The sequence below is a fragment of the Antrostomus carolinensis genome, unplaced genomic scaffold (genome assembly GCF_000700745.2).
Source record: "Antrostomus carolinensis isolate BGI_N321 unplaced genomic scaffold, ASM70074v2 scaffold4394, whole genome shotgun sequence".
NCBI lineage: Eukaryota > Metazoa > Chordata > Aves > Caprimulgiformes > Caprimulgidae > Antrostomus > Antrostomus carolinensis.
This window is the reverse complement of record NW_010309936.1, coordinates 1-15,744: the sequence shown is the minus strand read 5'-3', so window position 1 is coordinate 15,744 and position 15,744 is coordinate 1. Positions and strand designations below refer to the sequence as shown.

Sequence of the window (15,744 nt, the reverse complement as noted above, 5' to 3'; positions counted from 1 at the left end):
CCCCCCCCCCCCCGTTTCTTTTCCTAATAATGCCTGATGTTCTATTTCCTAATTCAACTGTTTCTGAGCGCTAAACTGAACCGATATTTTTACAAACTATATGATTTCAAGATTTCTCTCCTGAAAAGTAAGAGGTTGTTCATAACCCATCACTGCTTACATAAATTTAGATATTTTTTTTGCCATGTGCATAATTTTATTCTTGCAGACATTATTATATGTTATTTTGACAACAGTGTACTCAGTTTCATAGGGTTTTTCCACAGCATTTTGTAGATAGCTCTAGTTTGACTAAATTGTTTAACACCATTACCCCGAAGGTTTTAATCTCATGAGCAAACTTTGTCCTTTGCCTATTTGCCTCCATTTCCCTACTATTTGCTCATTTACACAGACTCTCTCTTCTGTTTCTTAGCTTTTAACCAATTAAAGAGATCAACCATAAAAGCACCTTTCTTATGGGAGCTTATTTTCCATGAGCCTTTGGTAAGGGACCTTATCAAGTCCTTTGGAAATCCAAGTAGATTGTATTAATCAGACCTCTACTGTCTGCATGTTCATTGAATCCTTCAAAGAAGTTTCTAGATTTCCTTTCAGAAAAGTCATGTTCTGAATCTGCCCCTCAATGGGATATTTATCCACATAGGTTTTTGCATTCCTTATTACAGGAATGTTCTACAGTTTCAATCACAGAATGGTTTGGATTGGAAGGGACCTTAAAGATCATCTATGATTCTGTGATTCTGTGATCTAGTTCCAATCCCAGTTCCAATCCCCAGTTTCTCCAGAATTACTTCAGTATTCTAAATCCCTCTAGAACAAAAGCCGTTTGAATTTGGTTTTACTCTTTCCAGACCTCAATATGCCAGTCTGAACAGTATTGTGCCATGAGCCCTTTTTCTTCTTCAGTTCTCTGCATCATGCTCCACCATGCAGATGCATTCCAAGTCATGCTCAAACTACTGCCAACTACTGAGGTATGAAGCAGAAACCACAGCCTGGGCATAACTAAGAAACAGGAGAAGGAAAGTAAAGGGAAAGGACAAATGTTACCTGAACTGCAGAGGATTTATGCAAAGCCAAAACACAAACTTAACTAGGATATATACTTAAACCAGATCTTTTTCTTGATAGCCAAACCAGCCCTAAACTTGCAAATAAAAATTAGAAAAAGGAGACCAAAACTCAGAGAAGCTACAGAACTTACCTCAAAACTTGCATCTTGCTGCAACACCCCAAAACCTGAAATTGCCATTAGTAAACGTGCCATACAGACAGATTTTTACAGTGTTGGCTTGCATTACCTCAATCTAGCTACACATCCTTATGTAACACTCCAGAAGTTATAATGCAAGGGACATTGAATCAGTAGAAGTAAGATAAAGTCAATCAATGGTATTGATCCACCAATAACAACATAAATTTTCTACATTTTGAATAGTTCATTCTTGTAAAACGGGCCATCGTTAATTTCTACGCTAGATTTTCCATTAATGCAAAGCATTCTGCAAATGCTTGACAGCACTGTTAAACTTTAGAAGTTTTAGTGAGCAAGTTTTTCACAGATATGTGAGAATTAGGTAATTTATATGGTTTGAGTCCAAAGTATTTCCACAAGTTCTAGAGATTCGTGAGGTGAATAGAAGCTGTGATACCTGAGGCCCAAGGGGCAGATTATGTTTGCAGAGCGGCCACAAAAACCTGTGATTAGTATGTTCCATTCCTTTTGCTGGTCTGCATGGAAGCCACACAGAAAGGATTCTGGCTCATGAGTGGAATTTTTGCAGAAGACCAAAGGGGTTTCATTTGTGCACATTATCCAAACCAAAACTGAATAAACTCACATTTTAGCCACAGAAATATGAGGAACTACCATTGGGGAAAATGAAAAGTCTCTATGATATAAAGCCAAATGGGGAATTTTGAAAGAGGCAGTTTGTATGACTTCATAATTCTACAAGGAATGAAGGGGAGAAGCCACAGGTTGACACACTTTCAAAGGTTTCCTCTTATAATCCTGGTCTGCATAAAGAGGGTAGAGCAAAGTTGGGTAGAAACCAGGTTTTCCATCTAAGAGAAAGTTGAGATTCTGAGATTTGTTTTTTTCCTTCTGAAATGGAATGGAAACTTTCTGCATTAAAATATGGGGAAAGCAACTTTGATTCAATCAAAAAGTATCATTTTGACAAAATTTGTGTTTCAATTTTGCTTTGATCTTTTAAAATTTTCAAAGCTTTTTGTAATAAAAGCCCTTTCAAAATGTGTTCCAAAGCTATTTAAAAAAACCCATCAAAATAAAAAGATATATTTTTCAAAACTATCAGAATGATATGTTTTGATCTTTCTGAAATACTTTCCTGCTTCTTAGCTTTTGTACTAAAACTCATTCATGCTTAGTTTCTGCAGCTGCATGGAAGTGCACTGGCACAAATATTTAAAATAAGGAAACATCAACTATCACCTAAAATATTCTTCAGGGAAAGCCCATAACTGATTTCACTCTCAAAACTAAAACTCTTCAGAACCATTAAGGAGGTAACTGCAGGACATGATTTCCACATAGCTGCCTTGCAGAACTAGGAATACAGTTGTGGAAAGAAAAACCTTTGGATGAGAATCAAGTTGGTGTTGTAGAAATTTCCTAACCAAAAAAATTAAAACCATATAATAGAAATATTATACATATGCGTTCACGTATGTACAAAATACTAGAATAAGATAATTTTTAAAGGTTATCTTTATTTCAGAAAAGGACAGGTCATTTAAAGCCTTGTCATTTTGAGCCACAATAGCATGATGGGAGAAGCTGAAATAATAAGCCTTACACACAGAAAGTGATTTTTGCAATTACTAGTCTTCATTTTGGAAAAGGAAAAGAAATAGTTAGGATTCTTTGCAGGAACAGAAAGATGAAGACAGTGGCCTCGCATAGTCACAGGCGAATATCACCTCACAGAAAGGTTCAAGTGAGATGTAAGGTTTCAGTGGATTTTATTTTCAAAGAAGCAAAATCTTTTTGTGGCAGCACCTTCTCCTGGTGCTCGTTGCCTCATTTCCATCCACTAAGGCCACTTTCCCACCTCTTTGGACATGCCAACTCCACTGTGCGTGGGCATTGCTGTAAAACGGATTAATAGAGTGATCTGGGTTTAAAAAACCCTGATAAAAAAAGCATGAGAGCAGGAAGTAATTGTAGATGCTAAAGAGCAGGAAGCATCTAAACTGGCACCCTCACAAAGAACTAGAGTGCATAGTTATGCTCTCAAAAAGAAACATTAAAAAGCAAGAATTGTGAGAGAAGATAAAGGGGAAAGCTGCCACACAACACCTGACAACCAAGAAAACACTATGAAAAAGGCTGAAAGGAAAATGCCTGCATGTGTGAAGGCAATTGGAACTGAATAAACACAACATCTCCTGCTCTTTCATTCCCACCAATTGGAACTGAATAAACACAACATCTCCTGCTCTTTTATTCCCACCCACCCACATAGGGAAACATCATTCTACACATTCTTCTTCAAGAAGCACTTTGTGAATGTGTCACTTATTTCTGCCCTGAGAGGCAAGAAAAACATTCCGCTCTGGGAATTAACCAAGAACACAGTTTGCTTCCAATATCTCTTCCAGATTTCTGTTTTCTGGCTACTCACCTCACCGCCTCCTCAGCAGCACCTCTTCCAGAAGGTTCCAGACCTCTGCTGCCATCTCACTTCCAGTGCTGCCCATCCCACAGCCCTGCCAACCAGGGCTGGCTTCCTTCACCTCACAGAAGGTAAAATGCCACTCACAGTTCTGAAGAAAAACCATCAGGAAGTGTCTAAAGTGAATGCAGGTGCAGCAGGGGCGGGAACATACCACAGGTGGTGGCAGCAGATGAGATTGCCCCTCAGCTGGCTCCTTCTGAGGCTGTAGCACCCAGGCCACCTGAATCCACCTGAGTTCTCATCAACATCAGCCCACTCCTTCACCTTCTCAGGGAAGTGCCAGTCATTCCTCTCCAGCACATTTTCCCCATCTGAGGAAACTGCCAAGATTTCATCATTTCTTTCTTCCCCTACTCAGGTCTGATTAAAAACTGGCAGGGAAGTAAGAGAGGGGAAACACTCCATGTGTTGGGCTGTTGGGGTTTTTTTTAGTGTGTGGGAGCAAGTTGAGGATAATTCTCCAAATAAGTTAGATGGCTAGAGATAAAAGCCACCCAGCCATGCTACCTGGAAGACTTGCTGCTGAACTGCTTGGTTTCAAGAGGAAAACTAAACCAATACACTCTTAAAGCCTGAGCTAATGTGGTTTATTTGGTTGCTGTAAAACATTTTGGGTCCAAAAATGCCTTTTATTTCAAAGCCGTGGAGTTAAATTGTAGCAATCAACGTGAAATCTTAATTTCTCTGATGTTACTAGAATTGCTTTGGAGTGCCTGGAGAAAAAGGAGGCAGCTGGGCTGTGGCAAGTGGAAAGTCTGCTTTCCCAATCTCCAAATTACAACCCAACGGCTTCAGATCCTTCCAGCCAAGAGAGGGGCCGGGGCTCAGCGCGCCAGCACGAGCGGCTCTATAAACAGCTCAACATCTGCTTCGTGTTTTAAGGCCACGTTGCAGTTCCTCAGTCTCAATGAAATCAAGCTTAAGAAGATTCCAGAAGTACACAACGAACCAGCCAGAAATTTTCAAGACATTTTTCATGTCCCATTTATCACCTATAGGATCCTTTGCGTTGCCGATTTGAAAAGAACACAATAAAAAGTACTTTTTGCTCTGGACCATGTGAGATGTCACCACTTGGTCTCCGGTCACCCCGGCTGTGTAGGTAGAACCCCGCTCGCTGCCTCAGGGACCCTGGCAGCAGCGGCTCCGTGATGCTGCTCACAAGGAGCCGCCGGACCCAAGGGCTCCTCATCCCGCCGGCCTCGGGTCTTTCTCTTCCCTCTGCCTCCTCCCGGTGGCCGCGGGCAGCACCGCACCCCGCCCGCTGACCGTGGCCGTACCTGATCCCAGAAGGAAATGAAAGAAAGGAAAACAAAGTTGTGGATCACCTACCTTTTCATCGAATCATAGAATGGTTTGGGTTGGAAGGGATCTTAAAGCTCATCCAGTCCCAACCCCCCTGCCAGCAGCAGGGACACCTTCCACTAGACCAGGTTGCTCAAAGCCTCATCCAACCTGGCCTTCAACACTTCCAGGGAGAGGGCATCCAAAACTTCTTTAGGCAACTTGTTCCAGTGTCTCACCACCCTCACAAGAAAGAGTTTCTTCCTAATGTCTCATCTAAACCCACCCTCTTCCAGTTTAAATCCGTTGCCCCTCATTCTATCACCCCCTGCCCTTGTGAAAAGTCCCTCCCCAGCTTTCCTGTAGCCCCTTCAGGTACTGGAAGGTCAGTAGGTCTCCCCAGAGCCTTCCCCAGGCTGAACAGCCCCAACTCTTTCAGCCTGTCCTCATAGGAGAGGTGCTCCAGCCCTCTGAGCATCTTCATGTCCTCCTCTGGACTCACCCCTGTAGTTCTTTATCCTCCTTATGTTGGGGGCCCCAGAACCCACGTTTTGCCCATGGTCAGCTACACTGTCAATTCAGTGGTGCAGGAGACCAGTTCTCAGTTATAAATATCTTAATGAGATCTACACCCCTGTACCAAACAGTAAGTTAAATGCTGCTGTTGCCTCTTTCAGTGGTGAAATTCCTGTATGTGGTAAGTCAGCTAAAAAACCCAACGCTTTTAGGAGATTTTGGCATCATATGCAAGAAGATACTTCAAACCTATAAATTTTGATAGGAGATCCACTACATTCCCCAGCAAAGTGGTACTACCACTTCAATGAAGAATGGTACCTGCTAGAAGGTATACAGGAAGATATGTGCATTTCAGCAAGTATAGCTCCAGACAGGGACTGCTTCTGCAGGTAAACGAGACACATTAATGAGTGGTAAAAACCACACAAATGCATTTCTATAAATAGATCTTGAGCAATATCCCAAATCATCAGTCATAACAATTTGAGATAATGAATTCCACACCAAATTACTCCACCTCAGTCCCATCATTTTTCTGTAAATTGTTACGTATTTGAGGAGGATGCTTTAGCTTATAATAATTGTACTGAAATTAGGCTTGGCGAGGGGTTACAGCAGCTGCAGAATCTCTTTGTTGGACTGAGATCCAAGTCTTCAGAAAGATGCTTTAATATGCTAAGGTTAATACTAGAGGGGTAAAGTTTAGAACAGATGGGCCACAAAGGCCAAATTCTGCTGGGTAAGTTAGTCTGGCAATGGCACACTAGTGCTGTCATAGCTGGTAATGGCAATTTGAAGGGTAGAAGTTAACAGCCAAAGCAAGCCAGGAATTGGCAGCCAGAGAAACAGAGACAGGAGTCCAAGGGCTGGCAGTGACATCTGAAGGGACAGCAGGGAGACATACACACTACATTTGGTTTAGGGACATGGACTCCACTTTCCAGCCTGATAATCAAGTGAACCAGAAAGGCAAGAACTAGATGAGTCTGTACCTTGAAATCTGGGGAGCAAACAATTTTAAAGTAATCCAATAAAATTGCCTTTGACATCTACTGCAGACAAGATACCTTTCTTGACAACATTTACGACAGTAGTCCCATTTGTGAGCAATAAAAAGTCAAAGTATTCCTGGTTAACAGATAGTAACTGCTCACTGAAAATAACTGGCCATGAGCTACATACAGATTAACATTATACCTCCCAGTTTAACAAGTGTAATGAGATGTAGCTGAGATTTCTTCCTTTTAAATTAGGAAGTGCTAATTTGTTGTCATTCTTAGGATAGAATCAACTTTGGTAAAACTTAGTTGAGAGACTGGAACTTCAATCAAAATAAGTTTTTAGGGCATTAAGTAGCACATAGCACCAACACAACACCTCACTAATCAAAATCCCTGCTTTGCTGTTCTACTCCCTTTGTGAAAACCAACAGCAGGCTGGGAGCTTGCACAGCGCCACAGCACAGTAAACCTGCTTATCAGGCTGCTCTCTAGGACACAGGGAACTCACACTCGTATCCTTGAACCACAGGGACCTGCTCCTTTTCTCCTGGAGTTTCACAGTTATTTCCTCAGAAAGGAAAGGAGGTAGTTTAACAAACTATTTCCCACGTAACTGGTTTCCACACTTTCTTGTGATGTCTTGCAAATTGGAACCTGTATAACTAGGGGGATATTTATGTTAAAAGGTTTATTGGAAGAAAAAGAGGAAACTTTTCCACTTAAGATTAATCAAAGTCAGTCACAAAAGTGCAAGAAAGTCAAGCAGTAACAGCATACACTCCCTAACTTTTGGAAAGGAAAACTTTTCAAAACACTTTGAAATGTGCACGTAAAGAGACACAAAAGACAAATGATAGAAAAAGGTACCCATTTATTCAAGGTATGACAAGGATATTTACAGTATTCATTTGCTCAGAAGAAGATCCATCCTTACAATTTTCAAAGCAGCAATTATAAATTACAATTAAAAGGGGAAATGTTCTAAGCATGTTTCTGTTAAAGATATTTTTATGACAGAAACACTTTAAGGCTAAGTCGTTTCGACCTGTGCTGCCACCCACATTTATCTTAGCAAAGACAACATTACCTTGAGGGATAAAGACTATGCTAAATTCAACGTACAACTTTGTTCCCTCAGATGCTTTTGACAACAGTTCACATCCTGACAAAAAATGACTTTTTGATTTAAAGCAATGAATTAAAGAGAAGTGAGATGAACTGCCTATATCCTGGAGGGCTAAAAGATCATATAGAGCAACACATAGGTCATTGCTGAATCCAAAACATCAGATTTCTTGGTGATGAAGCGCTTCAGCTTACCAAGCAATTTGCTTTCAGAGCTCCATAGCCACGTGGTGCAATCCACCTTTCCCATCACATTACTTTTCAAAAAGACAAGAACAAAAATCTTCAGGTAGCTGACTTCTAATGTAAATTATGAACGCTGTCTGCTTTAAACAGCACGTGATTCCCACAGTACAGACTAGTGCTCTACCAAAGCAAACACAATGAGTTTGCTAAACTGCTGTAGTGTTATTCCCTAGTAATTTTAAACACACAACAGATCTACAGGAGCAGTTAAAATTGGTTCATCTCTTGAGGTAGAAGCCACAAGTCGTATTTAGCCTCATCTGTAAACTATAACACACATCCCCATCAGGCAAACATAACCAATTTTTGTCATTTATAAAATAAACCCACTGATTTTGCAGATGCTAGTCATCGTAAATATAATGGTATTTTCACACTTAATCATTTTGTGCCTGTTTGAGAAGGAAACAAAGGTTGGGAATAGTAGATTGCTTTTATACACTTGTAATGAAAATAAAACATGTCATATATAAATAAGCTTCACAGCAACTTCCAACAGGGTTGGTATATGAGAATTCTTCTTAACTTGAAAGTTATTTTGGAAAACACCAATTTTAACTGCATAACAAATCAAACAAAAACCCCACAGTCACTAGAGCTTTAAGACTACATAGCTACTTGAAATACTAACATTTCATTTCAGTAATTTTTTTAGGATTACATTTAAGGGAGAAGAAAGTAAAAAACCAACAGAAACCCCCAAAGCCTGCACAAATACAATTTACTTAATTATCACGTTTTGTTAGGTGAGAATACTACATAACTAAATCTATTGGAAGTGCACAACATTTAACATTCCAATAGAAGCAGAAATGTGACCCTTGCATTAGTAGGGGACATTTATTCCTGGTTAGCTAAAAATCTCATAGCAAAGTTGTTGCTGCTGTGACTGATAGAAGTTTTAAGTTATTTGAAGATAACCCAAGCAACAAGTTACAAAACATACAGAGATTGGCACTTGATCTTTAGTTAGCCCCATATAGCTCAATTTTCTCCCCAGAGACTCACATACACAGAACTTTAAGTTTTCATTTTATTACTGAAAAAAAAAAAATAAAAGTAAATTTGTAGTTCCAGAGTAAACAAAGAAACCTTAGCTTCAAAATGTTTAAAAACAAAAGTTCAAATTTTGATAAGATACATTTCACAGGGTTTATGTCAGCACCTTAATAAAATGAATTTTTCTGTGAACTAAGCATGTTTCACAAAGTTTTCGTGTTAATGGTAAGGGGCTACATTCTCATCTGGATGCACGTGTAACATGACTCAAGGAGAACAAACTGGAAGGGGTGCAAGTCAGTTTCCAGAGTTCCCTGTTGAGCTCTATGTGTTCAGAACCAACATTTCAGACCGAAGTTATTAAAGATTGACCTTTTGCATATTCCGAAACGGAAGGCAAATACAATCCATTTACATTTGGCTTTGAAACATTAAGATAACAATGTTTTATTTCAGCCACGTATTTACAAAAATGTTTACAACACAACCGTGTAGGGTTTCCTTTCTTTTTTTTTTTAGTCATAATACACTTAAAGATGAATAGTCATCTTAACCTTCATGCAAAGACGCATCTCTTGTTACACAAGAAGTTTTCTGTTTGGTGGGGTTTGGTTTGGTTTTTTTTTGCACTCTGAAGATAGCAAGCAGAGGGCTGGATAAGTTTGGGTCACCCATAAAAATGTAGGCCTGTTTGCTCTACTGCACCTTCAAAATAAGGAGGTAAAGTACAGGCATCATTAATTCCACAAGGGTTCATTGCCTCTAGCATGTATTCCAAAACCAACAAAAATAGTCTTGAACAGTTGTAACATGGGTTATTCCATGACTTTCACCTCTTCAGTTTGCTTCCTGAACTCTGGAGTTACCTTTCTATAAGCGTACTTGCTGAGCTCCTTTTCTAATGTATATTGTTGACTATACATTTTAAATTAAACTGTTATGTAAAGAATGTAACAAGCTTTTCCTTTGTACACAACTTAAACTTTGTGTTGAGTATTCTTCAAAAGGATTTTATAAATAATACAATAAGTTTAGAATCAGTCTTCTGCCCTCTTGTCATTATACCATGTTGTTGCTTTCTCCAACTTTATCTACAAGCTGTAGAAAAGGAGACAAAAAGGTTTTAAGCTGCGTGACATTTACGTACAGTGAAGTTACTCTCAACTATTACTTGCTAATTGCACAGTTAGTATGCGACTGAAAATGAGTCAAGTAGTACTCACCGAGGTCTCATGATTTAAGTTGGTGAAAATTAAAAACCTTACATTGCAATTGCGTTTCTGCATGACATGTTTTTCTCATATAGACATTAACAGTGCAGCATGAAGATGCAACAGAATGAAAAAGGAAATAGAAGAATGCAGATAACACTGCTAGCTTAATGATTAAAACAAAACAATACAGTATCAGCCACACATGCATTAGTAGACCAAGTAAGATATTTCAACTGACCATTACTGTGGATTCTCTTCTGAGCCTACGTAGGCTTTGAATAAAACATTAACAATTATCTTTTTAAAACAAGATTTAACCCCATTATGATCAAATTAAATGTGACTGAGGGAGATCAATTGACAAACTAAACATTCAATTGATCATGAATTATGAGCCAGGACTTGGCCTAAGATTGGAACAGATGATCTTGAAGACTAATTTTTAAAAAACAGACTGTATACACCTATGTTATACCCACTATTAATTTTTTAGTAGTAGCTATTAAAACTGTTGCTTTCAAAACTAGGGTTAAAAATGCTTGTGTTAAAATACATACAGAAATTAGCACAGTAAAAGTAGTTGACTGAAACACCCTAGATTGCTGTCTTTCTGGCACCTCTTAATTGTCTTCAAATCCCTGGCTATTTGATTAAGAAAATGGAAAACTGCATTTGAAAAAAAATATAAATCTTAGTAAATAGCAAGACATGGTCTAGCACAGTGGACCTTAGTAAATATATCTGATGAATGATTATGCATAATGAGAGTTTCTGGATTCACCATACAAGCTGCAACTTAACATTGAAATAAACGGTTTGCTTTTCCAGGCCACCTTCCATAAATATATCCAAATCCTACACAAAGAACAGTGTCCTCCTCGTTGCACAGAGAGAGGAAGAGGCACAGAACAGTGGCACACTTTGCCTATCTGGTCACCTAGGGCCAACAGTGAAGCAGGAAGCAGAACCCCAGTGTTCTGAGTCACCATCCAGGGCTCTTTCCGCTTCACAAGGCATAAGTGGGAGCAGCTTCTGCAGAGGTGCCTTTTGTTCCTTTTACATCTAGAAGGCTCTCACTGGGAATGAAGGTAATCTGTACACTGCAAGAACTATACAGGAATACACTCAAAGTCACTGCTCTCAAGTTGTATTTGCTTTATTCCTGATGGATTTCTACTATTGCTAAAACAATGGAATATAAAAACATACAAGTTCAAACTTTGCACGAAGTACCGAACACTTACCGAGCTTATACCAGGTAAATTCAAGAGATATCCAAGAACTGGGACTCTTATAATAAAGCCAACCACCACAGGAAAGAACCCCCTTTAGGTAACATATCAGAAGATTGTATTAGTTTTTATAATGAAACTGTTCTCATATTGCTATAAAATGAAGAAATAGGAGTTATATTTTAAACTGAGATTACACAAAACCTTGTAGTTTATTAGCAGCACATTAATTTTACCAAATATATCAACATACATTCAGCAGAAAAAGGAGAAAACCAGGAAATAAACACCTCATTTTAAAATTGACTTAGTTTTCTTCATAGCTGGCAACCACAGTCATCTCCTCAAAAAAGCTAACTAAGGAAAGAATATCCACCTTAGTCAACAGAACTGATGCTCCCAACTGATTTCTCAAAATTACCATACATCTTTTGAGATAATTTCTTTTCACATTATAGGAAACACATTCTTGCAATCCCTGATGTAAAAACAACTAAAGTTAATTCTGAGTAATCCCCTTTGAAACCATATATGGTACTCTTTACATTAACCAAAGAAAAATAAACATGACAGAGGTGTTATTTGAAAATTTATGTCAAGTCATGGATTTGAATCATGAGCCAGGGGATGCTGCTTAGCATAGCTGATAGGGTGTAGCCCTCTCCAGTGTCCATTTCACCTCTGCAGCAGGAAAACAAATTTTCTATGGCAGCATCACAACTGTTTCCAGCCTAATGCAGCGATTCAGATGGTGGTGGCACTCTTGAGTTCTCTCTTGTTGAGCTATGCATTCCTCCCATAGAATAAGGATTAACTTCTAATGAGACCTCAGCCACAGTGAAACTGCAAAGTTTCCACAAGTCATCCTCCTCTTCACTACACTGGTAAGACCTGTTTCATAGAATCCTAGAATGGTTTGGGTTGGAAGGGGCCTTCAAGCTCATCCAGTTCCAACCCCCCTGCCATCAGCAGGGACACCTTCCACTAGACCAGGTTGCTCAAAGCCCCATCCAACCGGCCCTAAAACCCTCCCAGGGAGGACCAGCCACAGCTTCTCTGGGCAACCTGTTCCAGTGTCTGACCACCCTCACAGTGAAGAATTTCTTCCTAATATCTAATCTAAACCTCCCCTCTTTCAGCTTAAACCCATTTCCCCTTGTTCTGTCATTAACTGCCCTTATGAAAAGTCCTTCCCCAGCTTTCTTGTAGCCCCTTCAGGTACTGGGAGGCCGCTATAAGATCTCCCCAGAGCCTTCTCTTCTCCAGGCTGAACAGCCCCAACTCTCTCAGCCTGCCTTCATAGGAGAGGTGCTCCATCCCTCAGATCATCCTGGTGGCCTCCTCTGGACTTGTTCCAGCTGCTCCAGGTCTCCCTTGTGATGGGGGCTCCAGAACTGGACACAGTGCTCCAGGTGGGGCCTTACGAGAGCGGAGCAGAGGGGCAGAATCCCCTCCCTCGACCTGCTGGACACACTTCTCTCGATGCAGCCCAGGATACGGTTATTGGCCTCTGGGCTGCAAGCGCACATTGTCTGCTCGTGTTCAGCTTCTCAGTTTGCTGGATAATATCAATATCGGCAAGTTTTTCCTGGAGATTTTTGTTTTCTGAAGACCAGATCCTTTCACTGGTTCAGTAAATTGTGATGCAGGGCACACAAACCACTTATAACAGATTAAAACATTTGGTGTAGCCAAGAACAAAATTGGTGTAACCAAGAACAAGGAATAGTCAAGTGTTAGGCAGGATAATACTGTTAGCCAGAACTTTGGATGCCTGTAATCTGGCCAAAGTTGCAAAAGCAGCAGAGTACACAACAAGAGATACTGTTCTGTAACAGCCTTCTCCAGTGAGTGCAGGTGGGCACGTGAGAAGTATGGCAAAAGATTAAACCTCTGATGGGAAACTTGTGGCTGCATGTTAAATAAGGCAAGAAGTGGAAGTCATTCTAGGCTTACAGCAGAGTAAAACAGTAATTGCGTCTCTCTCACTTCAGTCAGATGCATCTTTAAAAACCAAAACAAAACACTTTGTAATCCTGTCATTTGTTTAAGTGTTCTTGCTCATCAGTACCTAACTATTGCTTTGTGGACAACAGGGGCTCTGCTACAGGGTGTATGGAAGATGACTGTGTAAAAGTAGTCTAGATATGCAAGAAAACAACCTACAGGTAAAGATTCTAGAGGGATCTGAACACCTAGTAGAACTGGTTTAGTGGTCTAAAAGTCAAGAGACTGACAAAAGCACAATACAGTGTTTTACATTTGTACTATCTCAGTCTGAGCTGAAATAATGCTACTAGAACTGCTAAATTGCTCTTGCTAAATATAAAAGGTTTTCCATACAAAAGTCCTGGTAATCCACAGGACTAAAGCCATCAGGATACACAGAAATGCCAGTTCTCACAACATGCTGACCTAACAAATCCAAAGGTGCCTAAGTTGACCTGGTATTCCTTGGGCAAGAAATGTACGTACTTCAAGACCAATGATAACCAGGGAAGTTTTCTGTTATGCAACCAAATAGCAGGGGGATCTTGAAGAATCATACAAAATGATGCTGGAGGAAAGGCTCCATTTTTAACTTCTTCAAAAAGGAGTAAGTTGCCAAAAACACGATAATGGTTGAAATGAACAAGACTAAAGCAAAACAAAGAGCTTTGAAGAAGTAACTAGCTAACACTGTAGCAAGGAATTTAGATTCTAAGAACTATTAAGCACTATAAAAGATGGTCTAAAGAGGTTTTAAATTAAAACAGATCAGATAAACATCCACACCTGGAATTACCTATGCCTTGTTGACACTCTCCTGGCTAAGGGATAGTCCTAGTAACCTGGGGATAACTACCAACCTTCTGGAATCCCTTCAACATTATCTGACACTGCAAGCCTCTGGCTAGAACCAAGAGATAATCCATAACCATACCTGCTTAGACATAGTCACTTAGAATGATTTTGAGATTTTTTTAAAAGGAGGTGTTTTTGGTTGGAAACACGCTCTACTTGCTTTGTACTGGCTGATCAAACCCCAGCGCTCCGTGCGAGCAGTGAAAATGTATTCAGTAAAATACTGTGATTTTCAAAACACTTGCAGCAATAGAGTTCAGAGTAATATGGAGTAGAACAATAAGAAACTTATATTAAAAGCCACGTTAAGATGTTTTTTTCTAAATTATTTAAACTTTTAATCTAAACTAAATACAAGATTAACACAAACTTTTACTAAGGAGGAAAAAAGAACTCCACAAGAACAATGGTTTGATTTTGATTAACAGAAACTGTTTAGCTAGCAGTTGGACATTTCAAAAATATTTTGGGGGCCTGTTGTTAGATTAATAAGCATTAATGGAAGAGTCTTCATCAGAACATAAGTCCAAGAACAACTAAAAGCCTCCCTTCTTACTTACTAGCATATTGTGTACTTTCTTCTATACAGAAGTCTGGAACTTCAACCATGGAAATAAAGATAAAATACGGATACACAGGTTGTACCAAGTCAAATTCTTTCACCATTACAATTGTGTTTATGAAGAAGTTAAATGGCACATTGTAAAAGCTGTAACGTATCGAGATTGCTGTTCAAAAACAAGAACTCTTGTATTTCCTTCCCTCAGTCCAGATAATGCTAACCAAACCAGCAGTTCTGACTATACTAGGGCACAAGTGTAATGGAACATGACACAAAACCATCTTTTCACTGTGCTGCTTTCATAGTAATGAAATGGTCAGGTTACAAACCTCGGATGTTTGTAAACAAGTATTTTGACCTGTTTGTTAAAGAAAAGAAACTCCCCACCAAAAAAAAGAAAAAAAGTATCCAAGTTGCCTTTTTCATGAGGAAATATTTAAACTTTGCACTGCTAATGATTTGAACTTTCAGATATTTTGAAACTTTACAATTCTTTGATTAGACATAAACAACATTACCAAAGTTAGTTTGGTGTATGCCTCACAAATGTTAGCAGATTTGAGTCTTGGAAAAATACTTACCAATTTTCCACCTCTTGCAAATATGAATCAACAACTTTCTATAAAATCTATTAAAAGCAAACATGTAAAGGATGCTGCTGCTTTGTCAGCTGCAATGCAGCAACACTGAATGAGTAACATTTATTCCTAGATACACAGATATTTTGAAAGGTATTTTGAAAGAAGTCTTACCTGAATAATAGGAAGAACCCATAAATTTCAAGGATCATTCCTACTGAAGGCCAACCAATAAGAACTATGAGCACACCACCCAGGAAAAAGCCTGTTGCTTTCATTTTGTGTTTTTGAAAGAAGAATCTAAACGTTCTTTCTAAACCGATAACAAAAGTAAAACCCAGCCACAAATAAAACCTGGAAAAGACAAAAAATAACCAAAGAAAGAAAATAGCTAATTATATTCCTAAGTTTAGGATGTAAACATATATATATA

General features: G+C 39.2%; 1 protein-coding gene across 1 annotated transcript; it reads right to left on the bottom strand.

The window, feature by feature from the left end:
• Positions 1–9,249: 9,249 nt before the first annotated feature.
• GOLT1B (golgi transport 1B) lies at positions 9,250–15,665 on the bottom strand (the record flags this gene model as incomplete). The annotated part of the gene is made up of 3 exons (XM_010166226.1): positions 9,250–9,979; positions 11,340–11,421; positions 15,486–15,665. Coding segments are annotated over 3 exons (301 nt in total), but the record flags the coding sequence as incomplete, so codon positions are not given.
• Between the last annotated feature and the right edge of the window lie 79 nt (positions 15,666–15,744).